Source organism: Anser brachyrhynchus, assembly GCF_964034855.1.
Source record: "Anser brachyrhynchus genome assembly, chromosome: 11".
Taxonomy (NCBI): Eukaryota; Metazoa; Chordata; class Aves; order Anseriformes; family Anatidae; genus Anser; species Anser brachyrhynchus.
In genome coordinates, this window is record NC_137706.1 from 18,401,093 (window position 1) to 18,427,225 (window position 26,133).

Consider the following 26,133-nt stretch of genomic DNA (forward strand, 5'->3'; position numbering starts at 1 on the left):
GAAATGGGGAAGAAGAGAAAGGCAATGGGAAAAGGAAGAGGTTTGATTTTCATACAATCCACTTGAAAAATCCTTACTTCAGTGAACTGGTAAATAAGCAATTTCAGATGTTTTAAACACGCTGCGCTACCTTCTGAAACTTAACCAAGCTAAAGAGAAACGGGTTAATTACATCCCTTATTCTCTGGAGTTATTTCAGCAGGCTATGCGTTACCTTCTCCCGAAGGGACAAGACGTTCTTTTAGTTATTTAGTTTGTCTAAACCAAACAAACACAGCGAGGCCAGTGCTAAGGTGGCCCTTACCAGCACTTCCACGAAAGCAGGGGAGGACAGGGCTGCAGGTTTTCTGCTACTACAAAGCATTTAAAACTATCTGCTCCTCTGACATCCTCTCCCTTGCTCTTCTTGGGTGCAGATCACAAAAACAACTAAGGCATCTGACTTACAGGGGAACATCCTGCTGATTAAAAAAAAAAAAAGCACATTACTTGAGAGGCTACAAAGCACCACCCCCTAAAGTGCTCTGCTGTCTCAGCACAACGGCCTTCTTGCCGTTTCAAAGGAAAAATGGCCATACTGACTTCCCAAAATACAGTATTATGAAAATATCATGCATTTAATTGGTTTAACAACGTGCTTTTATTACAGCACATTGCAACACAGCTGGTACGTGACAAGGCATAAGGTGACGCGGTATAGCTGGAAGTATTCGCAGATTCTCCGCAAGCAACGGTTTGGGGAACTGCAGTGCTCACTGCTATTAAAGCCCCCTCGCAGCTCCACAACTCTCATTAAAACCACCTCTCATTAAGACTGGGACGTGCCCTTTAAGTGTGCCTGTTACTTGTGAACTCACTACACCCTGAAGAAACAGTCAGACTGCTCTGAAAAGTAGCGCCCTTTCCGTGCTTCACCGCATTTCAACCACCCAACTCGGCGTTTCAACTTTTTCTAGAGGGAAGCTCTCGACACCCTCTCAGAGTAGTTTGGTTCTCCAGCTGTTCCCCGGCAGGAGCCAGACCACCTGAACCAGCTGCTCCGAACGCGGAAAGCACACACCTAGCAGGTCCGAAATCTGGGAGATTTTTTTTTTCCTGCTTTGTTTATGCATTTGAAAAGTAAGCTGCTCTCAGGCAGCAAGAAGAGCCACCACTCTTCCCCCCCCTTCTCAGCTTTCTGCAACCCTAGATATGACAACATAGGAAAAAGCTTGTACAGGCTTTCCAAGAAAAAGTATGTTTTTCCTCCTGTTTTAAGGCAGCGTATCAACGTGCACGTCAATGGCAAGCTTCAGTGGCTCAGAAGTCATCTGAATAGCCACAAAACAGAACGCAGGCTGCTCTTTTGCCTTCCAAATTACCACTTTGTAAAAAGTCTGCAAAACTGCAATTTTGTGAGGGAAGCAATAAACAGAAAAGAAGGGACAGCCCTACCTCACGTCTCCTCTTATTCCTCCAGGTAACTAACCTGCTTCCTCCTCGTGAATCACTTCAAGGCTGCCTTACAGGTTGTTTCCAAACCGAACTCAGAACTGTATAAATCCTCCCTTTAACTTCTTCCCCCTTCAGCAGAATTTACTTTCACATTTGCAATGCAGGCAGAGTCCAGGAACTATTAAGTTATGTTAATAACAAACAAATGTTTTGCTAACACGAAGTTTGAGAATAAAACAAATAAAAATCCGTACCTACACGTGCTACAGCAACGTTTCTAATTAGTATCTCCCAAAATAGCATTAATCCCATGTCACCGCAAGGGAAGAACAACGCTGCGTAACGACAAGGTCAAGGATTCATCAAGAGATAATCACAAAAAATAACGGGGATACGTAACATTTTCTCCATCCCAAAATTGCCATCCGTAGAGCCTGTTGGCTGAGGCTGTGCGGTCTCACGGGCATTTTGCAGTCACGCTGCAAAGGAGCAAGAGAATTACACAGCCCTGGTACCAGGCAGCAAAGGAATTTCAAGGCTCCTGAGCTCAGGGACAGAAACATGGGGCTATGAGAAGCACCTCCAGGATGGAGAAGGCTAACGACAAGGTTCACCTGTAAGCTTCTTCCAGCACTCACTTCCAAAACCTCTCCCCGTCGCACCACGCACGTCGCTGACCCGCTCCTAGGTAAGGGGGCTGGCCGCAGCACCCCGCTTCATTCAAAGCCTCCCATCTCACGCACACCTGCTCTCACTATCGACATTTTTGTACCAACACCCAGGGCAGCATTGAATTACTTTGCAGAGAGTCACTTCCACATTCCACCCTCAAACTCCCCTCCAAGAAGTCACCAGTCACTCTCAGCTTTCACACTTCAGTAATTTTGGAATCAACAGGAAATGGAGATCAATTGGGATTTTGCTAACTCAATCGTGACTCATCATCCAGCTCCCCTCAGCCTCCAGATTCATCTGTGCGGAGATGTGATAGCGAGGCCAAATTTAAAATAGCGGAGCTGGCTTGCACACGATTAACACTCCCTGGTCCACCAGACTCGTCCCAGCTACATCTCCAGGCTTCCCGAGAAACCGCCCCGCTACGACCGTGTCTCTTATCCCCCAGCCAGTTCCCAAATGCAGTGACAATTTGGTTTGCTTAGCCTAACCACAAAAAAAAAATAATAATCACGAAGATTTACTGCACAAACCCACTGTACTGCGCCCTCGAGTTAAACACGCCTAAACAGGAGTTAACTCTGCCTACCAGTGCCCTAGCTGCGACAGACCGTCTTCTATTCTTCCCGTTACGAGAATACTCTCAAATCATTAGATTTCTTTCTGCTTACATAACCGCCAAGCCAAAAAAGCCATTTGCATGAAATTAAAAGTCAATAAAACCCAATTATTTCATTTACAAAAATAGAAAATCATTTCATATAAACCACTTAAATGCATTCTTCTAAAAATAAACTTAATTACAAATCTAACATGAAATTATAACAGCATATATTAGGGCAAATGCCTACTGTAATTTAAATAAAACAAAAATAGTAAGCATGTAATTTACACAAAAACGTTTGGACTGGTGAATTCACTGCTCAGTGCTCTCTTGGAGCCACCCCTCGTTGAACGGTACTAGAGCTTTCAAGTTCAACAACTATTTGTGCAAGTGCCTCATTTCAATTCACTCAAACGGTTCCGTTCAATAAGGAAGGAAGGAATTCATTCCAAATTTTAAAAATAGCTGACCCCTGTGCAGAAACCTGTCAAACAGTCAGTGGGCAAAATCTATTAGCTCTTAACTTTCAAAGGACAGCGAGAAACTATTCCATTGATTTTATTTTTAAATCATGCCTGTCCACCACACTGAGTTTTAATTAAGTCTCAAAACTCTTCCCCATTTTAATTACAATTCCATTTTCCATCCAAACAGGGAAGTAACACAAATGAGAAGTAATCTACCAGAAAACGCACCATCTACCATTCTGTCATTTAAAGGTGTGAAAATTAAGGATCTGAGGAAAGGTATCAAAATTACTTGTTTACATGAACACACAGAAACAACAAATGTTATTTACTGGCAAAAAATACCTATTTTTTCTCCACAAAGGTCATATTTGCAAATTGAGGTGTTTTAACGGCTGTCAATCAAGAAAACTAGAAAATACGCAAAATGAGATTAAAACAGTGTATTTAAAGCAAGCTCTTCCAGCCTGCTGTTTCAAGTCACTAGGAAAATCACCCACACCGCCTCAACAAAGAAAACACGGTAACGCACTAGTAGTGCTCTGAGGCCTTCGCACTAAGGAAGTAATAAACTTTGAATGACAAACTGGACCGAAATTGCCAACGTTCCCACCAGGTTCAGAAGTTACGGAGCTGCTGTGCCCGGTGGAAGCGTTAAGAGTTGCTTTCGGGTCCGTAAAACTGAAGTAACCCCGCTATGTTGAGCGCGGCTGGACGGCACCACTGCCGTCCCTGCATTTGGACACGCTCCCACCTTGGTATGAAGCCCCTGCCTTTGCCCGCAACCATGTCTGTTCCTGCGAGAGGGTGGGCTGTGATGCCAGACCCCCAACCCAAGGCAGAGACTTCCACCCACGTACCAACGGCCCCCTCGGAAGGCACGCAGCCCCTCCGGTCCCGCACGGTGCCCGGCTATGTGATGGACACGCGCCTCGCACCCTTGATACAACTTGGCTTGACTCAAGGTCATCTTCACAGCCTCCTGTGAAGACCTGGGGCTTACTGAGGTGCACCGAGCACCCCACAGCACAGCAGGGCTCTTAAACACGGCCCTATGGCCGCCCTCTGGGCCGGCATTGATCCGCATTTTACGAACGAGGAGGGAAGCACAAGCACCTAGAGGAGGAGGCGTGAGACGTGGTCGCTCCCTATTTTAGCATGCATGAATGACTACCAATGTTGTTGCTCACAAACCCGTCCAATCCCTTCTTAAAAGCCGGTTACGGTATTTAATTTAAGGCTTTTCCACCCAACTAGTGGATGGACAGAGGCGACTGCACCAGTAACAACAACATCTTGTTATGTTATTTGCTGCTCACAAAGGACAAGAAGCCAACACCCTCGCTCCCGATTTATACTTGTCAAATCAGTATTTAAACAAAACCAAATCCAGAAAGAAAAACAAATGCAAACACAACTGTGCAGCATTACGATACAACATTTGATGCCCACATTCCAGCCCTCTCGCCCTCCGACAGCGCGAAGTATTGTGGACAAATTTAAAAATAAAGTCACTGATATCGACTGCGCAAATACCGCAAAAATCCTCAGACGCTCTTGGCTTAGCCAACGGAATATGTGATTGCTGTCTTCATACCATCACTTTCTTTGAGGAAAAATATCGGAAATACGTTTTCGCCAGGTCAACCCACTCCGACTTCAATCTTGCTGACGTTTTCTTAAGCACTGCTGAGGAATTCCAACCACACGAAGCCTACACGAGCCCTCAGCAGCAGCACTTGCAGGACTCCCTCGCAGAGGTGACCAGTTCCTCTGCCCGAGCCTAATTTGCAATGACCCATCCGAAACGAAGCAAGGCCCAAAAGGCCCAGCCCCAACAATTTCACACAAAGTGTATTTTCAGCCTTGATGTTTTTCACTTTGTGGGGTATTTTTAAATATTAAGGAGATGAAAGAATTGAGAACAGAGATTGCATCTGTTGCCATCACAATTTAACCACAGTCCATGTATTTATACAGTGGAATCTCCAAAATAACACTGCATCTGTTAAGATGACAGCGTTTTTCCATGGGCGCTGTGCAGTGTTAAAGGGGAGTTACTCCAAAGCAATTGCTTTTGAAGTGCTGATTGCAATCCACCCCAAATTCTTTTTGTAATCTTCTTCAAATGTGTTGAATTGTAAAGCTGTTGTTTCTCAGTATGGCCTGGGAACAACAAAACCCTAATACATCTCATCAGTGGGCATTTGGCACCGAAGCCTTATGGCTAATGCAACATGTTTATTTAAACAATGAACTACCAAAAGAGATGCACAAAACACAAACCACGTAAAAACAGATGTCTGTTTCACATGTGTTTCTGCTGAAGGCCAGAATCGCTGCCTGAGCGCACACACGCACTCAAGCGCATTTCTCTCTGTGCCTTATTTCTGTAGGATAACAACTGAACCAACTTGAAAGGACTTTTGTTCGTTCACTGGTAATGCCGGCCACATTTCGGAACCACAACCCATCCGGGCATGTAGAAGCTCGAGTTTGGAAAGGGACTCCCACGGCCCACTGCAAGAATTAAATACACAGAACATGCCATTTGCTAAGGCACAATTTCAATGGAAGTACTCGTCTGCATAGGCAGCCTACTCTAGCCTGACAAAAATTCATACATTTTATTAGCACACACACCGAAACAAAACAAAAAGCAAATCCCTCAGTCACTCCCAGACTTCAGATCCACGTAGGCTCAAGCCGAACCTCAAAAAAGTGCTCTCCTTAAAACCCATTTTTGCTGCTTCGTACAGTGACAACTGCATGGCTGACCTCCATCATGGGTGTAGCCACTGACAGCACGAAGCGAATACCGACAAAACCTCCTGAAACAATCTCGGGGTCCAAGGCACGTGAACAGGACTGACAGACCCTTTGGCATCTTCCCCCACACGAGCAGTCCGACGTTCTCCAGGTTTGCGAGCCGACTTCCCCCAGTCGCAGTACCTCTCGGGTGCAAGAAAAGGGAGCACAAGCACATTTACAGCACCTCACACCCATCTCCTAGCACAGCCGGGCGTTCAATCCCTCTTTGCTTCCCAGGAGACGTGGCATTTGCAGGGGACCAATAAAACGTACGTCCATCCCCAAAACACACGCACGAAGCCACCACGGCTGCAGCCACAACAAACCGAACGATGCCGGTAACGACAGCCAACGCAGCCACAAGCTGCTTCCACCTGCTGGGGACACAGAACAACTGGAGAGAAGCAGCTAAAAATCCCCCGTCGTGGCAGCCAGGCACCGTCGCGATTCCAGCGGGCTCCCCCTCCATCCCAGCAGCTCTGCAGACCCTCCGCACACACAGCTCATTCCATCGTCACCTGCAGCACGTCTCTTACCGCTGGTCTTCAGCTAAAGGACGGCGAGCAAGGTGTTTGCAGCACGACGCCAGCCCCGACGCCACAGCCCACACCACGTTACGCCACCAAGAGCAGAGCAGCTCCGTCAGCGCCGTGCCTGCTCCTGTTACGCCTCTCCCCGCACAGCCTCTTGTGAGAAGGACCCACGGGGAGGTGACAAGGGCTGCAGGGAAGCAACACATACTATTTGTACAAGGACCGACTGTGAAAATGTGGAGAAAACGCTAAGCTGGAGCCCGTGTAAATAACGAGGAAAGCACGCCGGTAAGATCCAGGAATAAAGCCCTATCCAAGTCCAAGCTACTTCTCTTAGAAGTTTGTTTCCAGGAGGAGCTGTCACCGGGCTTCGCTCCCAAATGCTGTACCTGTTCAAGACTGAAGACGTGAACTATCAGTCCCCATTAAGACCCTCCACGTCCAGGAAAACCTCCGATGACTTTCTGAAGGTTGTTCTATCACGCATCACTTTACTGCCATAAACAACGTCAGGAGCTCGCGTCTCAAAAATAATGAGCTGCCTGTCCACTAACTCAGAGAACCAGCGTTATTTCAAGGTACATTTGGAGAAGCCGTTTTCACATCCAAAGAGATCAAGGATCCTCTTCGCCCACCAATAACCTTCTCTAAATTCTCTAAACAGTCTTGCAAAGTTCTCCTGTGCTTACGTGTTAGGGAGACCCGAAGCCACGTGCCACGACCCAAAGCAAACCAGAAGCAGCATCCCACCAGGCATCAGGGAAAGCCTCCTAGCGCCCTGCCAGAGCACCTCGCACCAACCAGAGCAGCTCTACCAAGAAGGAGCAGCTAAAATAACGCAACGTGACCCTACCCTACCTTACCCTCACACGGCCACCGGCGGACCCTTTGAGGAGCTGTGCTTACCGAAGCTTCCTCCCGTAAACACTCTCCACGTCTCAGGAGAAAAGCGTACACAACTAAACACACCCTGAGCGCCTGGGCACTCTCTGCCACTTCATGTCATCTGTCTTTAAGAACCGCCACTGCAACGCCAGCTGAGGATGATGATGTACTTTACTTGAGACTCACGCTCAGCTGCAGTTACCTGCTCTGTTCCAGCAGGAGCAAATGGAGGAGATGCTTCAAAAAGCGTATTATCCCAGCTCTAATTTATGCATGCTCCCTCTTACCACCACGTCGTTTATTTTAAACCTGTCAGATATACTTGTAATGTAGCATCATGAATAATTTAAAAAGTAATCTGTATAAACCGAGTTTATAAACTTAGCAGTAGGTGCAGTGCCTTTCATTCAGACAGGCTGCACTCTGAGAGAGTACAAGGCATCTCCGACTGCTTCGGCGTGCATTCATTTCACGAACGTCACAAAATCCATCCTTACTTCCTCCAATCAAACCCTCTGCTATTTGAAAACTGTTGTGCAAGCCGCCAGCTTAAGTGAGCAGAGCACTAATTCGAGAATCGTTCATATCGAAGGTAAAAACTACAAAGCGCCCGGAAACAATCAGCGAAAGCGATCCGCCACCCGATCTGCAGCAGCAGCAAAGAAAAAAAAAAAACCACACACCACACAGCACGTAGAGTTTGCCTCTATCATTAGGGGCTCCGACATTTTCTGCATTTCCCTGCCCCATTTTGACACCGCTCCCCTCCGCGGTGCGGACGGATGCGCAGCCAAGAGCTCCCCAAAAAGCCCACCTGCTAGGAGAAAGTGTTTTGACCAGAGCTGATGCTCACACTTCCAAGCAAACAGCGCTATCTTTACAGCGCGTAATGGCACCAATAACAGGTCTGCAGATAACGCTCTCCCTGACTGGTCACGGAGCTATTTCAATAACTCGCGCTTTGCTGGCAGCGCGTAGGAAATGAACTCCTTGCATCACTGGACTTGCCCAAAAACCACCTTCACCGACTAACTACTTATCAACAAGATCTCCCACAAAAGCACGACGCATACCCAGTTTGTATACCATTGCAGCAAAGCACACACAAGTACAGAGCACCAATTTCCTGCTTAAGAGTTCTTTTATTTGTATGCTGTACACTTCTTTTTTTCCCCCCGAAGTCCACAGCACAGATTAAGTTCTTAAAGCTCTACCTGGTTACTGCTTCTCTTCAGTGACAATTTTAATGTGAACCTTTTTTTTTTTCCTCCAAATTGTTATTAAAATAACTTGGTGTTGCTACGAAAGCACACGCTTGCTGTTCTACCAAAATATTTTTAAGTGGATTTAGAGGAACAATCTTCCTCCTCCACTGGGGGGGAGATTTCGTCTAGCTGGGTAGGTCAAGGAACACGGTCACCTTGAAAAACCATCTGTGGAGTCACCGAAACAGAGAAGCCTACTTCTGCTCACACCACCAAGTTCACAAAGAAAGGAAAAAAAGTTGTAGATAACGTGCAAGTCTGGATACTTCAACACAAATAAAATGATACTATACGAAAATTCACGAGTCAGATGCAAATTAAACTGTTAAATACAGTAATAATATTCCATGTCAGTTTTGCTTTTCAGCAAATTTTAAATCATCTCATCTTAAAAAACACGACAGCCACTACCCCCATTTAATAAGTTAATCAGTGCCTTGAAAGAAATCCTAAAGGAGCTGTGCATACTTGGCATTTGCAAAGGTTAAAACGAAAAACTTTTAATGATAAACGCAAGTTAAACCTTTACAATCCACCACCACGCTAACAGCCGTTTTGCAGGAATGCATCTCCGTAATTAATGGATAAGCCGAACTGCCACCAAACTCCGTTAGCAAAAGCTACAAGCCCTGCACGAAGGCAGCAGAGCCCATTTTTTACTTTGAGGGATCGGTACGGCTCTGTTTGCAGAGCGCAGAAATATGTGAATGAACATTGTATGTTGCTAATCACTTGCCTGTCCTCAGACAGTTCTGGACACAAAAAAGACAAATATAGTACTACAGAAATCAGTCCAGATTGTACCTGTCATGACTTGGCTAAGAGGGAAAAAAAAAAAAAAAAAAAGACAGGCTGGCTAACAACCACAAATGTGTCTTCATCAACTACTGCTTGTTGAGTTCTGGTTTTGTACAATACAACAATTTTCAAACTCTTATTTTTAAAGTGGTTTTCATAAATCATAAACACTAATCCAACTAACCTACACAAAGGAGCTGTCTATACAATTTACAGTGATAGAAAAATTGTACGTCAAATATATCAAAATACCAGAACAGTAGTTCTACCTTTCAAACACATCACTGCGTTCCCAAAGCCTTTCTGAAAGCAGAGCTCTGAAGAGCTCCATCACCTCCTAAGCCCATAAACCTTCAAAGCTCAGCTTTGCCAGAAAAACCTGAAATGAAGTGAAGCTACCTATCTGCAACAACTCTAATTACGAGAACCTCAAGATAATTAAAAAAAAAAAAAAACAACAAAAAACTGCAGTTTGAGTAAACTTAAGCAACATGCATGATACCTGAGAACTGCAAGTGACCCACTCCTATGCACAGGCACACATACATACATGAAAACAGCTGCTGCTTCAGAACATCACACATTTCCAAACGTCAAAGCTGTAAATAAATCCTTTTTTTGAATTTTAGAGATTTCTTTTTTTCTTTTTCATAAACCAAAGTTCAAAGAACACTTTTCAGAGCTACCATTGCTTTTCAGCTACCACCTTTTCAAAAAAAAAATAAAAGGAAAATAATGCTGATAAAATTCATTAATTTCACTATAACCATTCCAGGGAAACCGTCTTTTTTTTTTTTTTTTAAAGTAATTTAATCCAGTACATTTTGTAAGTTATGAACTTTACGACCACCACAGATGATGGTGAGGTAGGCAAGTTGTTTTCTATGCAGGATCACAAAGCCAACACCAGGTTTGCTGTGCACATTATTCCTCTCTGGAGGTTCAGGACCATCACCAAACTTCTCCACGACACAGTCAGTGGCAGCTCACAACTCACACCCATGTGAAAATCTCCTCCGAGATTTCCTTAGCAAGTGCCAGATTAGCAGAAAACTCAACATGATTTGAAACAACTTTTCCCAAGGTAAGGTATACCGGCACGGATTAATTATTTACCAATTAAGACAGGTTCAGAAATCGTTACACGGAAATTCCTCACCACTAGATTCGCGCATGCATTTCCAGATGAAGACAACAGTGTCACTGGAGTTGGGTTTTACATACACACCAGACTCAGTTTGAAGGAAAAACTGACCAGGGAAAACCTACCCGAAATTAACGCAGCGATTTATCAAATACGGGCGATTTCCTTAGGAAAGCCAACAGATCACGCCTGCTGTTGTGCTGAAGTAAAACTAACGGAGCCACCCTGCTCTCCACGTGCCCCTTCCTTGCCTCACTTCTAACACGCGAGGAGCATCGCTCTCCTGGGGTGGGCTCGGCGATGCAACGTGTGATGGGTTCCCTCCTTCCACACCCAGCCCTCCGCTTCCTCACGTTCTCAAGGCCTTTTGCCCGACACGGGCTAAGTCACTGCCGTTTCCTAACCCGCTGGTTTGTGAGTCACACGAGCCTTTGCTCCAGTTCTGGTACCGAAACGCCTGCAAAGCAGCGCCTCGAGCAGCGCAAGCCAAGCGCCGCCGTCCCGTCCGCGGCCTCGGATCGTCGGAGACACCGACGGCTCTCCTCCCGCCGGTGGCACCGGTCCCTTCGGCGCTCTGGCGTTCCTATTTGCAACCTCAATTGCAGAAGGGATTAACCAACTCCCATTTGCCAGCATTCGCTAACCACTAGGTGTCTGTGAAAACGCTGATGTGAAAGCGAGGTGTGTGCAATGCTGGCACTCGGGAGGTCAGGAGGGCTTTTGCTAAGCAACCTGGGAGAGGGATTGAACAGACAACACGAGCTACTGCTTGTTAACATCGGGAACGCGAAATACAGCCTGGATACGCAAGCAAACGCCCGTGGCTAAGACGAGCAGATCCATCGGGGTACCTATCGGTCTGAAGCACGGTACTACCCAAAACAGCTCACTCTACACGCTTAACCCACTCCCTTCCAGGCACTCCCTTTACACACGTACGCTACGTGGGACAGAAAACCCAAACCCCATCGTGCTTAAGGTACAAAAGGCAGCAAACTCCGAGGTTCAGCTGCTTCATCCCAGGGGTGGGCTGAAGAGGCGGTCTCCAGCAGCACACCAAATGCCCTGTTACACCGGCACACACTTCAACGCGCTGAAGGGCCTTTTTGTTTTTATTTTTGTGCTGTTCTAACAAAAACCTCAGCAAATTCTTAGCGCTTTTTAACAACCGGTTTTGAACCAGAAGCTTACCACTGAGGCTACCTGCATTTTCAAGAGTTTTCTGCCATTTAACCATGAGCAGATTTTATATAATTTAGCATTAAAGAGATGGGCTTCCCCCCTCCTGTTGTAACTCCTTTGTATTCCTATTTAGGAATGCCTTGCTTGTTTGACCGAAAATGGAAGTGCCTTTTAGCTATGACACAGTATATATGAAAAACAAATAAAAATTAAGATTAATCTTCCTTCCACTATTGTGGGGAGAGAGAAGAATATGAAGAGATGCAAAACATCTGCTCTGGAGATCATTTTTCCCCCTAACAGCAAAATTCTTTCAGCAATAACTCGTGAAAACAAAGGCTATTAAACTGTAAACTACAAAGACGATCGATTAGAGGCAGTATTCAGCTAAGACAAGTTTTTCAGCATATCTCCCCGTATTTAAATGCCTAGATCAGAAGAAGGAGATATTTCATTTGGGAGGTTCTTAATTGGGTCATTTTAGCTAAACGGTAACTGCAAACACTTGAGAGGACTGGAAGCTGATATCCCAACCTACCATTTCTGCCTCACTTTATTGCAAGAGTTGGGCAAACGTGTTTATTTGAAGGTGTTCTGGGCCAGGTAAGAAAAGCCCCGTAAGCACACATCCGAGCAGTTTACGGGCACACCAGACCTCCTCCTCCTCTCCTGCTTTCTCCGTGCTACCCGATCCTTTTCAAGCCCTTCCCTGAAGAAGGGCACTAGGGTTTTGTTTTCAAACCCAAACATTAATCTTCCCTCTTGAAAACAGCCCTGGCCAACAAGTTCAACGCGTGGAAGTAGGACTGCAGCTCTCCAGCCCGAGCTGGCCCTGCCACCACAACTCAAAAGCCTAAGCCGGGCCTTAATTTGCAAGGAGTTAATTGGCATTCGCTGCCTAATGAAACACAATATTACTCAACACGCGTTACAGGCTCCATCTATGCGCTTCTTGCTCAAACGCTGGGGTTTTTTTAGCCTCCTTGTCAGTGCATCCAAAGAACTTGCTTCTCTTTTCATCCTGAAACTACTACTTTTAGCAAAGCCTCTGCAGCTCCCACATTCTTTACCCTTACGCTTAAAATGGAGAAAATTGATCTCTCCCTTCCATCAACGCCTATCTTTTGTGCGAGCGAGGCACACGAGAACAGCTCGAAGAACACGCCGAAAAACACACAGCGGAAGAAATTAAAGCATCCAGACGCAGGAGAAGCACCAACCCTGCCTCTGCAGACGGAGAGAGGCGCTGAAGGAGATGGAGCAGCTCTTAAAATGGTTGGGCTCCAGGGCGCGCTTCCCATCTCCCTGCCTGCAGAGAGATGGTCCAGAAAACCTTGGGGAGGCCCACTCCGTGCGTGGGGAGCCCCAAACCCACCGTGAGCCCTGCACGGCGATGGGCAGAGCCCCAGGGCCCACAGCACCCCTTCTCCCTTCGCACCCCACGGGCACGCCACGACCTCGGCGGCTCTGGAGAGCGGGGAAACGAAGCGAGGGGCTCTGGAGCCGCGACGCATCGAGCTGCAAACGCGCTGTAAAAGCGAGAAGCCGAAGCCAGCCGGGCTGCGACTTCCAGACCGCCGTAACCCCGCGCTAAGGGGCGAGAGCCCTCCTCAGCAAGCGGCGAGGAGAGGCACGGCCAGGAATTCTTCCAGGAATTCCTCACCCGCCGCGGCAGGTTACTCTCGCTCTTGACAAAGCTCAAGCTCCTTCCATGTGGGGAAGGCAGGCGCAGCCCTTCCCCGCCCGCCTGTGTTTACTACGCAGCTCGCAGCCCCGCCGGGCCCAGCACCGCGCTGCCGGGGCCGGGCTGGGGGGCACCGGGGCTCCCCCGGGCCGGGGGCTGCGGCAGGGACGGGAGGGAGAAGCCAAGCCCCCGGTCGTTGGCCGTGCCCGAGGAGCCGGGGCGAAACGGCTGAGGGAAGGGAGCGGGAGCCCCCCGCGGCCGAGCCCCCCCAGCCGGAGCCCCTCACACAACGGCGCGGCCCCTCGCGCGCAGCCCCCGGCCCCTCACCGCCGCCTTCACCCACCCCAGCCCCTCACACGCCCCCCGTAGCCCCTCACGCGGCCCCCCCAGCCCCTCACACACACACCCCGCTCCCCCCACGTCCCCCCCCCAGCCCCTCGCACACCGCCGCCCCCCCGGCCCCCCCCCCCCCAGCCCCATACTCACTTTCCCCATTTGTCGGCCCCAGACCAAGCGCGGCGAGGACGAGCAGAAACCCCCAGAAGACGGCGAGGGACCCTCCTCCAGCGCCAGACTTCATTCCTCTTTTTTTAATTGGACAAAATCCCCCCTTTCCGAAAATTCTTTAAAAAAAAAATAAAGTCCCAAATCGTTCGCTCCCCCACCCCCCCCCCCCCACCCCGCCACCCTCACCCCCCCCTCTCCTCGTTCTCTAAAAATAACGAAGGAGCCAAAAGGGGGGCGAGCAGCGGGGCAGGATAAATAAATCCACGTTGCCTCAAGAAATGGAAAACAAACGAGGCAAAAAAATAAAAAAAAAAAAAAACGAGAAGCGAGGAGCCCCTCTCGGAGCGGAGGGCGGCGAGGTCCCGGGGTGGTGTTGATCTTCCGGAGGCTCCGCGGGGCGCTGAGGGCGACGAGGAGGGGGCACGGGGGGAGCCCCGGGGCGCCGCTGTCCGGGCTGGGGGCTCCGGGGCCGGGGGGCTCCGGGGGGCTCCGAGGCTGAAGGCTCCGGGGCCGGGGGGCTCCGGGGCCGGTTCCCCTCAGCGCTGGCCGCGGCCGCTCGTCGTGCAGGGGAGCGGCGGGCGGGAGGCGCGGCGGGGCCGGCGCTCTGCATCTTCAACCTCCATTTTCCGACACCGCACACGGAGGCAGCAGCAGCAGCAGCAGCAGCAGCCACACACACACACACACACCGAAAACAGACGGGGGGGGGGGGGGGTGCCCCAGACAAGCCGGTTACAAAACAACAGCGGCGGCCCCGGGGGCTCCGCGACGAAAGGGGGGGGGGGGGGGGGGGGGGTGCCCTGGTGGGATCCCCGCGGCCCGGCGAAAGGGTGGAAAAAAATTAAAATTTAAAAAAAAAAAAGAAAAAAAAGCAACACGCAGCCACCCCCCACCCACCCCCCCCCGCACACGCACACACACGCACACACAACAGCACCGCCACACAAGTCCGGCTGGCTGCAGAAATGCGGAATCGGGGAGGAAAATGAATTAAAAAGGCTTCCCCCTACTCCTCCTCTTCCTCTCCTCGGCGCCGCTGCCGCAGGGCTCCTTCGCTCTCCCCCCAGAAATAAAAAATTTAAAAAAAAAAAAAACACAAGGGAAAAAAAAATATATATATATATATAATAATAATTAAGGCAAGGCAGCCCCCGGCCGCCCTCGCACACAAAGCGGCGGCGAGCGGAGCGGAGCGGCTCAGCACCCCGCCTCCTGCCCCCGCCGCTCTCCGGCTCGCCGCCCCGCGGGCCGCCCTGCCATCGCGCCGGGGGCGGGCGGGGGGCGGGCGGGCGGGGGGGGGCCGGGCGGCGACGGCGACGACGACAACAACAACAACAACAGAGAGCACCCGGCCCGGGCGTACTCCCTGCGCTTTTCTTCCCCCCTTTTTCCTTTTTTTTTTCCCCTTATTTTCCTTTTTTTTCCCCCTTTCCTTTTTTCCCTTTATTTTCCTTTTTTTCCTTTCCTTTTTCCTTTTTCCTTTTTTTCCTTTTTTTCCTTTTTTTTCCCTTTTTTCCCTTTTTTCCTTTTTATTTTTTTTCCTTTTTTTTCCTCCTTTTTCCCTCCCCCCCCCCTCCCTTTTTCCCTCCTCCTCTGGGTGTGCGCACGCCGCAAACCTTCCCCCCCCCCCCCAACGCTGCCCCAGCCGCGGGCAGGGGGCCGGGGGAAGGCGCGGGGGCGCGCACGGGGGCGCGCCGCGGGGCGAGGCGGCGCGGTTCGCTGAAGGTCAGAGCGCAGGAGCTGGGTGCGGAGGGGCTGCGATGCCCTGGGGGGGGAGAACGGGATGCCGGGGGGAGGCTCCGCTGCTCCTCCCAATTAATGCGCTCGCAGCGCTGTGCCGCCGCGTCTGGCTGTCTGGCTGTCTGGCTGCACCCCCCCCCCCCCCTCCTCCTCCTCCTCCTCCTCCTCCTCCTCCTCGCTGGCCGCCTCCGCCCGCCGCAGTCAGCGCTGGTAAACAACAGCCCCGGCGCCGCTCCGCCGCCGCTTCTCCCCTCTGCGGCCGCGCGGGGACGGGGAGCGCGCTCCCGCCCCTCCCCGGGCGCGCGCCCGCGCCCCTCGCCCAGGCGGCGCGCGGGGCGGGGCGGGTGCGCCCCGAGGCTGGCGCTCGGCGCGGTTCGGGTGCGTTCGGCTCCGGTCGGGTCCGCTCGGGTGGGTTCGGATCCGTTCGGCTCCGCTCGGCAGCGGCCACGTGCCATCGCCTGCGTGAGGCGCGCCCGGGTGCTTCAAGGCCTGGGTGGAAGGCGGGCGGAAAGGCCTCGGTGCCCGGCGGCCTCACCGTTACTGAGGCGTTTTCTCCGTCCCTGGGGGGCATTTTTGCCTTTGCCATCACTGGGGTATCTTTACCATCCCTGGGGGGGCATTTTTGCCGTCACTGGGGTATTTGCACCATCTTCACCAGCACTGTGGGGCCGGACACTGAGCACCCTTTCTGAGTCTGTTAGGACATTGGCGTGGCGTAAATTGTGTCATTTGTAAGGAAATGTGTTGTTAGGGCAGAGCTGAAGTGGGAATCGGGTGTCCATCGTTCATCATCCTGCTGTCATAAAGAACGTTTATGGCTGTGAAATAGCCGTTTTTCCATTATTTTGGTGAATAAGGCAAGCAGTGGACAAGCAGCTTGTACTAGGTGCTGTACAAGCAGAGGACAAAAGACGCGCTGTGCCCCCAAAGAGCTTACGGTCTCACAAACACAGCCCTACAGGTGTTGTAACACAATTTGGTTCTGGAATCTGGAATCTGTCTATTAAAAAATAAATAAAAAGCAACAACAACAGTCCAGCATTGGATGGGAAGCCCCGCAGTGCCCTCCAGCCTCCCAAGCTGCCAATCTGAAATTCATAATTGGGAATTATTTGGTCAGAGCCTGCCGGGACACCTGTGCCCGATGTGCTTTGGGGTGCACAGGAGGAAACCCTTTTTCTGCGATGACTGCGACGCCCGCAGCGCCACACTTGTGTGAGGCTGGGCAGAAATCCAGTCAGCTTTGCTCACCTGGTCACACGTTGGGCAGCTTGTGGTGCCAGCCGTGCACGCACACACGCTCCGCTTCGGCACACGCTTTAAATCAGGTTCTCCCCTATGCCATCCTCCTCCTCCAAAAGTGGTCCTGCTGTTTTCAATAGAAATAAAATCGTGATTTTTCAGCACATACAGCTGCAGCATGGGCGCATCTTTGAGATGAAAACCTCCAGCAAACTGCGCTACGCGTGCAATGCGCAAAATTAAAGAGCTATAACTTGGGCAAAATAAAGATAATTTCTATGGTAATGTGCAAAGGTACTTCATGATGAAATCAATTTCCTTGTAAACGCTGTGTGCCCCTGCTTTTATCTATAGACCTGCTCAAAGGAGGTTGATAGGAATGGTGCGAAGTTTTTATTTACTGGGAATCCAGAGCTGAACAACATACAGGTCATAAATGCCAGTTGAACAGCTTGAGTGTGTCTTTGGACCAAGAAGCAATTAAAAATGTTTTGTTGGAACTTCATCACGAGAAAGTAAATCTGCCTGGGTATAAACATACCTGGCTCAAAAAGGAGATGTTTTGGCAATTCACTGGGGTCCTGATCCTTGGCAGTGTCTCCTCCGTGAGGCCACTAATAATAAAAAAATAAATAAATGCAATGCGTGCTGTCCAACATATATTTTGTGTCTACATTCATGTAAAGACTTTTCTTCCTTTTGTTTCACACGTGAAGTCTAAACTGTAATTTTCAACAGCAGAAGAAATGATTTTCTCCTGACGTGTCCTTCCCTGATGGTAGGAAACGACTTTCCCCTGCGTCCCATCGCTTCCGCGCTCGTTCCTCCTCTCCGTTTGCGCTGGGCTTCGTGCCTCCCCTTCTTCCACTGCTAGTTTATGGTGCTTGAGACAGACAGATGGACAGAGCGGAGCACACGACCGCACGCACACACACGCGTTTTTCCCTCTGGAGAGCGATGCAGAATGCCACCAGCATACCTGCGTGCTGTTTAAAACGCCGCTTAAGTGGAAACTTCAGGAAGTGTGGCAGTGGGGATGAAACAGCGCGGTTAAAACAGCCGCTGACCCTGGTCTCTCAAAACATATATCTGCCCAAGGCAAATATCCTAATACTCAGCCATATTTTAATTTTAACAGCAGCCTCACCGCTGCTTTCTGGGGCCACCACTGGGGAGAAAGAGGCCTCACTATTTTCCCTGCCTCAGTGCTCGTACTCCTCATAGGCCCGGCTAGACTTTATTTTGGCTTCTGCACCACTTTCGGGGCAGGCTGACCTCTTTACCAGACGCTAGCTTGTCATAACCTGTAAGCATCCAACGTCCTGTTTTACGGGCGCAAGGGAGTCGTCGATGTTTCTCCTCCCGCCCTCTCTGTCGGCATTGTCTCTGCAGGACAAATTTCAGCAGCCACCGAGCACTGCCCCTGCGCCTGTGTCTGCATGTACACCACCTCCTTTTTTCCAGGGGCTCACCATTTTGCTGACTGACCATCTTCAGGCTCTGTTTTGGGCTGAACGGCGCTGTTGTGGGCAGGTGCGTTGCATGCAGCCCCCATTTTTTCCTTATTTTCCACTTTGAAGTTGCATCAAGTACCAACGACCTCCACGGGCTCCTGTCTGTAGGAAAATGCCCAGCTTCTGAGCACAAGGATGACGTACAGAGCACACAGGGACAGATGCTGTGGTCCCCGGGGGCGAGTCTGTAGAGCCTCTCCATCCACTGGTCACCTTTTTTTTTCCTGATCTGCAGCAGGGGGCAGGATTTGGGAAGATGCCACCATCCCATGGCAGCAGCAAGAGGGCTGTGCGGTCCCTGCAGCTGCAGGAAGCAACGTCTTCAACGCATGGGGGAAAAACCTGGGTATCTGTGAAGTGTGCAAGACTTAAATACCAGGGCACTGATCTGAGAGACCCACACGAAGCACACTTCTCTGGCTCTGGGTGATTTCTAATTCTCCTGGCCCTGATACGGCTGTAAACAGCGGCTCAAAATTGGTCCCTCCCGGAGCAAATGAAAAGCAGAAGGGAAGGAAGGGCACTGCTATCACTTCTTTCCCATACACCTCCCTCCTTCAGACAAAGAAGTATGCAGTTACATGGACGATTTAGGGGCAGCAGCCGAGCAGGAATAACTCTAAAATTCATGTTTTAATAACAACAACAGCAATAAGCACACAACAGCATTTATAACCCTAGTTACAGGCCTGGGATATCATATCCATAGCAACTGCAGCAAGTGCTGGATGCCGTATATTTAGAGTTCCCGTGCACCTGCCTAAAATAGCCGCCGATAAATTATGCTGATGTTTGTGCCTTTCTGACAGCGTTCAAAAGGCAAAACCATGCCGAGCCTTCACGATGGGAATCTCGCTGTCGTACCAAACGTCCACAGGCTCATGCTCGCCTCCCCTTTTGCATCTCCGAACGTGACGAACGAGACCAAGGAGCCACCTCGGCGGCGAGCGCGGCAGCAAGCGGTAGGTGCAGGGCAGCGGCTGCCGCCTGCTCCAAGCGTTAATGCATTGACTTCATAAACATTACATGTACATTATGCATATAACAATATTTTTTTTTATTCAGGTTTCAAGTAATTTAATGACATGCTAGCATCAAAACTCCTTCAGGCGTAATGATATCCAAACTATCTTGCACTTCCAAGAAGAAAGAAAAATATTTTTGTTCTGTTGCATCTTTTATTCAAGAAGATTAGGGAAAAACACAGCCTTAAAAGTAATAAATCGGATCTCCGGCATAAAGAGCAAAAAATGTCTCCAGAAGTTGCCGAAGAAAAACCTGATGCCCTTTTGGCTGGAATAGAAATTCTGCCCTTCTGTAAAAGACAGGATGGGCATGCTTTATTTCTTTTTGTTTATTTGTTTGTTTCTAAAGAGATTATCATTAACTTTTGGGGTAAAATAAAGCATAACTGTGAAAGGCTGCATATACATTTAATAATATTAATGCTTTAAAGCCATCGGAACATATTTCCAGGTGGGTTGGGAATGTGTCAATATTAGCACATTCTGAAGGCTGGTTTTAAAAGGCCCTTTAAACTCAGTAGGTCTTGACATCAGTTTTCCCCTAATTCACCCTGCGTTAGTTACCGTGCAACCACTACGTATTTTAAAATGGGTGCCTCATACAGGTTCAATGGCAGCAGCAGGAATATTGGTCTGAAGGCGGAGGACAAGGAAAGAAGGTTGTTAATCACAAGTAGCTTGGGAAAGCAATTTCTAACCAGTCTTTTCCAGGCCATGCCAAACACAAGAAACTCCACTATTCCTTTAGGAGCCGGCTTTCCACCGGCGCCTGGCTGCTCTCCTCCTTTGTCCCGTTCCTCTGTCCTTATTCTTTGCACCACATATCAGCAGTCAGAGTGGGCGCGATGCCCACGTTGCGAAGTGAGGACGTCCTACTTAATACTGTGTTTAGAAAACTACTGTACTTCAACAAGTCAATGGTACAGAAGGCCTTGGCTTGTGTTTCGACAAAATGGACTTGAACCAGAAATACCGACTTCAAATATTTTCAGACCTTAGGTCAAATCAGAATACCGGATACAAATCTAATGCTGTTTTTTTTTGTTTAGAATTTAGAAAGAATTAAGACTTTTTTTTTTTAATGTGAGAGCTCCAAGATTATTTCTTTTATTGCAGTCTTAGTTTTCTTTTTGTAGTTCTACTACCTACAAACAACTCGCTAATAATACATGTGTTATGTGACCAGAATGGCTCCGTAACAGAGAAATTACTCAAAGAAAGGACTTTGAATCTCAGTTGTTTAAATCCCGGTTGCCAGCAGATTATAACCCCAACAGAGACAAACTGTCTCCTTCACATAATGCTTTTGTTAACTCCTCTGTATTCAACGCCACGTGGATACATTCAAGCTACTGCTTTTTTCTGGATGGACTCCTCCAGCCCTGTCTGTGCTCCCATTCCGCCCCTGGAGACTGCCACCGCCAAAATTCAGTCCAAACAGGGAAAATGTAGCATAGCAGCTGTTGGGACCAGCCATCAAATAGCAGGTATGCAAACAGTATACCTTCCCTAGTGACTACAGAGCATTTGTTGCTACCAGTTAACAAGTATCCTGAGCAATTAAAATATTCACTCAAACATTTTGGACAAACCAAACAAAGCATTTCCCCTAATATCTCCCCTCATTTTCTTCTCTTGGAGCGTTTCTAACCCAAAACCAGTATTCGTGCCAATGAACTGGGGGAACACTGAGAATTTGTCCTTCAGCATCGTGTGAGCTTCTGGATTTGTTCTGTGAGAGAGAGTTGTCATTTGCCTGGAAGTTCCCATAGTGAATTTATTGGTCTTCTGACGTTCCTGGCGCCAGGTCTGCATTCCCATAAAACAAGCCAGAAGAAACTTTGGAAACAGAACCTTTATAGTATCCACATATTGGGCCATATTCAACTCCAAAGTCAGCAGGTGCAACTCCCATTGATTTCAGTGGGAATTCTGTCTGCTTACGCTGGAGCTGAACTTGGTCCACAGTATCTGGGCATCTTTCCCAAAAACTCTCTTCACTGAATGCGGGGAATGAACCAAAGCTTAATACACTTCTCCGCAGTCCCTCGGAAAGGAATCCGTCTGTCTTTTCAAGAGATTGCAGGGAAAAAAAAATACCTGCTGGTCTTGCACAGCTGCCTTTGCAGTTGAGCCCCAGTGTGAGCATCCGAAATGTTCTCATGGACTTGCGCTTGCCCTTGTTTCAAGATTGTCTGTCTGAGATCACCTTTTTTTTTTTTTTTTGAGGTTTTAAACGAGGTTCTAAATTAATTTGGTCTCTTTTTTTTCTTTTTTTTATGGCAGGGTTATTTGTTATGCAATGATTTTTAAACATCACTGAAAAAAACTTCTAATGCAAATAATGTGAGAAAGAATCTTCCTGAAAAGGAAACTGATTTTGTCTGAAGAAATGCTCTTTCTGCTAAGTCATCTTGCACAGGAAAACACACAGTTGCATTAGATAATATTCTACTGAAATCCCTCAGGGGGAAGGGAAAACTCTTAGGTACATTTTTACGACCCTCACTCTTTAGGGTGTGTCGCTGAAGCTGAGCGTATGTTAAGTGCGTTCTTAAATCAGACACTTTTGAACAAGATCTTACATAACTGTATCTTCGTACCAGAGGATTTGCATTTTGTAGTATTTGCTACAGAAAGTGCAGCTGAATTTAAATAGTATTATAATCTCCAGGCAAAGTCGTGTGTGCGTTAAGGCATGGGATCCCAATTTGTCACCGAAATCTGGTGAGACCAGATTGTTGAGAGGAATGTCCGTCATCGTAGGCCAGGATCTTATCGGGGAAGGCTGCTCTCACAGGACTTTGGCATAGATTAGTTCACGTAAATTTGAGAAAACTGCTGGGTGAGACATGAGGATGCCTGGCGACTTTCCCCATGTTCTAGGCCCAAACAGAAAATAACCGAGATGGGGCCACGCTGTCACCTGCTCAAGTCGAGCTGTCAAAATGCCACGCTGACCATTCAGTCACACCATACTCACCGTCAAACCTGCCTTTGCAAATCCTCTTCTAGGCTTTTGGTTGGTGTAAGCCCACCCGTGTGTGGTTTTGGAGTGCTGTTTTCACTTTCCAACACTCAAACTTGCAGGCCTTTCCCTGAGGAGGCAGCACAGGCCGTGCTGGTGGGAAGGACAGAGGCCTGGCCGGGGCACAGGGACGTTCAAGCCATCTCCTTCCTCCCTTCCCTTCCTCCTAGGTGGTGGCCTTCCCTTTGCTCCACTCCCAGCAGCAGCTATTACTCACAAATCAAACATCGTCATGCCATAATTGTGCGATCTCTCAAACAGCTCTCAATCTTTTGTAGGTGGACTCCTCAGAGCAGGTTTCTGGTGTAATAGTGGCTTTGCAGCGTCAAGGATCGAGAAGCGCGCAGAAGTGCCTTGGTGCTGCATCCCTGCCCGGTGTGCTGAGAGGAACCACTGCACGGGATGGATTGGTTTGAGCAGGCGTGAAGGTTTCTGCAACGTGCCCTCCTACGAGGAGCCAGCCAGCAGGGCTGCGTCATTCAGCAGTGCCACTCTCCGCATCGTGCACCTTCCAAATACCACCTGACTGATAAAAAAAACACCAAACTCACAACTTCTCACACAAAGACAAGAAGAACCATGAACGCAATGCCCAGAAAAAAAGTGTTATGTTTTCTGAGTCAAAAGATGAAGCAGTCGCTGCTAGGAGTGTGGTCCACAAAGGAGCCTTTTTTTTTTTTTCCAGCCATTTTACACTGTTTGTCCACTACACCATTCTGCATCAGTTCAAGCCAAAGATTTTCCTTGCTGGAAATACCTGTGCAGAGCCTGGCATGAGGAGAGAAGCATCTTATAAATCCCTGTGAGAGCCATCTTCTGATCTGACCAGGTCTGAAGTACCTCAAGAAGAGGCTTAGGAAAACATCAGCTGTCAGGAGAGCATCTTTGCTCTCGAAGAACCTGCACAGTCACCTTTTTTTCCTGGATCCCACGCATTAATCCCAGCATCAAAACACCAAAGCCCCTGGCCCCACTGCCTGCCGCATCCCCGTGGAGCACAGCACGAGCCTCTGTGGCTGCAGCCACCATACAGTCATTTTATCACATGTACTGTAATATTGTCCCTTGTAAAACCTAACGCTCTCGAGTAGGCATAGTAAACTGAAGACAATCAAGATCTTAAAGGGTAATATGCTTTTATGTGTTTAGCAGCTTATGGCACTATATAACTTCAGAGCCCAAATGCAGCAGTGGCCTCTCCAAATCACGCTATTAATATCATATAATGAGCAGTGCTGCTACTCTTGGATTCTGGCACACCAGAGGATAATTTCTAGTACTTCTAGTCCCCAGTAAAAATGTTATCCTCTCCACAGTGCGTGTGCTTGGCTTATGCTGGGCAGCACAGCTCAGGACTGCAGTGGTGTCTCTGTGATTGAGGGGGAGTTTTCAACACTGCTGCTGGTGTAACCAGAGATGGGAACTTGGCTTTTTGCTGCCCAGGAATTAGCTCAATTGCAGTAGAAGAGAAAATTTCAACTGCAGAATAAAGGTTCTTTGTACTCGGAACCTCCCTAGGATTTTTCTTCTGAGAACCAGACCTCCTCCCCTCTTTCGCCCCAAGTCAGGCCACGAAGCCTCTCCAGCATTAGTGTGACCTGGCACATCTCCACATATCAAGCGAGGCTTAGGGCTTTGTACCTGACCCTCTCGAAATAATCAGTGGTTCTGACAACTTATTTTCCGTCTGCCCCAAGGAGAGAGCTCCTGGAAGTCAGCTTGTGCAGGCTCACACAGGGGATAACGCAGAAATGATGGGAGCTACCTTGCAGTGCAGCCAACAGCCCTTTCCCCACTGAACAGAGACGTGGGGGATGCTCCCCTCTGCTCGGTCATTCAGCACTTCTACAGCCTCTGGAGTTTTGGAAGCGAGGGTCCAGAGAGCAGAACAAGTCTCCATCTTCCCATCTGCTCCCTAAGAATAGCTTGAAATGAAGATTAAAAGCTGCCTCGCCTTTGGGCTTTGCTTTCCTCCGCCTCTCTGCAGGAGTCGCAGGAGCATCGCACCAAGTGCAGCCTGCTGCTCTACACAAGCCTTCACAGCTGACCACTGCTTTGTGCATCCTGAAATCTCCTCTGAGACATCACATGCAGGTGCCTGTAAAAGGACTCACTGAAATCAACACCCAACCCCCCCCCAAAAAAAAAAACTCACTAATTGAGGGCAGGACCAAATTCAGCTTGAATTACTTAAACACTTTTAAAGGGCACACTTGTATATATGAAAATTGGGTCTTATATGACTTTTTTCTTTTTTTTTTTTTTTTTTTGGAAGGATGACTGAGCAAGAAGCAGCCTTGTGACTGCAATTCGTTCCTTATTTGCCGTCAGCAAGAGGTGTGTGAATGGCAGAGGAAAACAACAGTAGCAGTGTTTGTACAATGCATTGCCACTTCAGAAAATTTGGTTTCCTGGTAATAAACTGTCACATATGCAAGGCTAACACGAATTAAGCTTGTGATACACCAAATGTCATCACATTTTAAAATTGAGAACATCTTGCTCAAAAAAAATCTCTTTCGTTTTGGATTTCCAATGCCCTAAAACAAGTCTCCTGCAGCAAACATGTTCCAGCACCTGGGCGACAGGCACAGGACGAAACGGAATAGAAAAGAACAGCTTTTTTCCTCAACAGTGGTATTTTGCTCTTTCCCACAGTAATTAGAATTCAGATAATGTTAATGTTCCCATTCTTATGTAAAAATTAATAGTAGACTGCTGGTATTTCAGCTAGACATTAATTGTATAATATTCATACGACAAATGCTATTAGTTTTAGAAATCTTCCAGATAAACTTATATAAATTTGTCACCACAAACCCATGAAAAAACTTTCATGCATATTGATTAGGGCTTTTCTATAGTAGTGCCAGAATCCTGAACAGTCCAATGATAGTTTGCCTGCTTTTGAATAAAAAGGAGAATATTCAGCTGTATCACTCCATTCTTTCACTGTTTTTTTCTCCTTTTAATGTAAAGCCTGGTGTTTCTCACGAGTATGTAACATTGAAGAAATTACCTTCATAGCAGGACTCACTTTTATAGACATGTTGTACAACAGGTTAATGTTTTACAGCTATTATCTGAATATTATTTGGATTTCAGTGATTAGAAAAAGAGAAGAAAACACAAACAGGTCTTCTGTTAAGATATGGCAAGGGGCTGGTACGTGTTTCCCAATGACAGGGATCTGTAATGGGATTTCTGAGAACTTCACAGGCACAGGGAACTCAGAGAGCCCAGTTCAGCCCTGGTGGAAGCTCCTTGGCAGCAGCCGAAGCGTAGCAGCAGATTCCCAAGGGCCAGGCCCTGAACTGGGTGTCGGGGCCCCACGGAGGAAGTATAAGCCAATAGCAGGCACAAGGTGTAGGACATTGCCACTCTGCACCTTGTACCACCTGTCCCAACTCCTCCATGTCAGCCAGCATCTCCTCCGGGCCCCTGCAGCCCCTCACCTTCACCGTGAGCCAAGAATTTTTCACCCTGAAGCTCACCTGTGGATCCCTTGGCATCCACACCCCCACCTTATCTCTATAAACACCCCATGTGGTGCAAAGAAGAGGAGATGGCCAGCTGGCATAAATATCACCGTCCA

At 48.4% G+C, this 26,133-nt stretch overlaps 2 protein-coding genes across 4 annotated transcripts in view; one reads left to right on the forward strand and one right to left on the reverse strand.

Annotated features, from left to right (window-relative positions):
• Positions 1–15,214, reverse strand: part of IGF1R (insulin like growth factor 1 receptor) — a 180,739-nt gene extending 165,525 nt beyond the window's left edge. For both annotated transcript variants that reach the window (XM_080607234.1, XM_080607233.1), the window contains exon 1: positions 13,969–15,214. In XM_080607234.1, the coding sequence (XP_080463360.1) occupies positions 13,969–14,062 (94 nt within the window). In that variant the 5' untranslated portion in view covers positions 14,063–15,214. The remainder of the gene's footprint in view (positions 1–13,968) is intronic.
• Positions 14,333–25,482, forward strand: LOC308200848 (uncharacterized protein). 2 transcript variants are annotated; one of them, XR_013955865.1, is made up of 5 exons: positions 14,333–14,449; positions 14,491–15,714; positions 19,295–19,447; positions 19,551–20,997; positions 22,817–25,482. XR_013955865.1 is itself a non-coding variant. In XM_080607241.1 (3 exons), exons 1-3 carry the CDS (start codon positions 18,322–18,324, stop codon positions 22,952–22,954), a joined length of 474 nt encoding a protein of 157 aa, XP_080463367.1. In that variant the 5' UTR covers positions 15,763–18,321; the 3' UTR covers positions 22,955–25,482. The 2 variants fall into 2 exon arrangements, 1 of the variants encoding a protein (XP_080463367.1); XM_080607241.1 differs by lacking the exons at positions 14,333–14,449; positions 14,491–15,714; positions 19,551–20,997 and adding an exon at positions 15,763–18,504.
• The last annotated feature ends 651 nt before the right edge of the window (positions 25,483–26,133 follow it).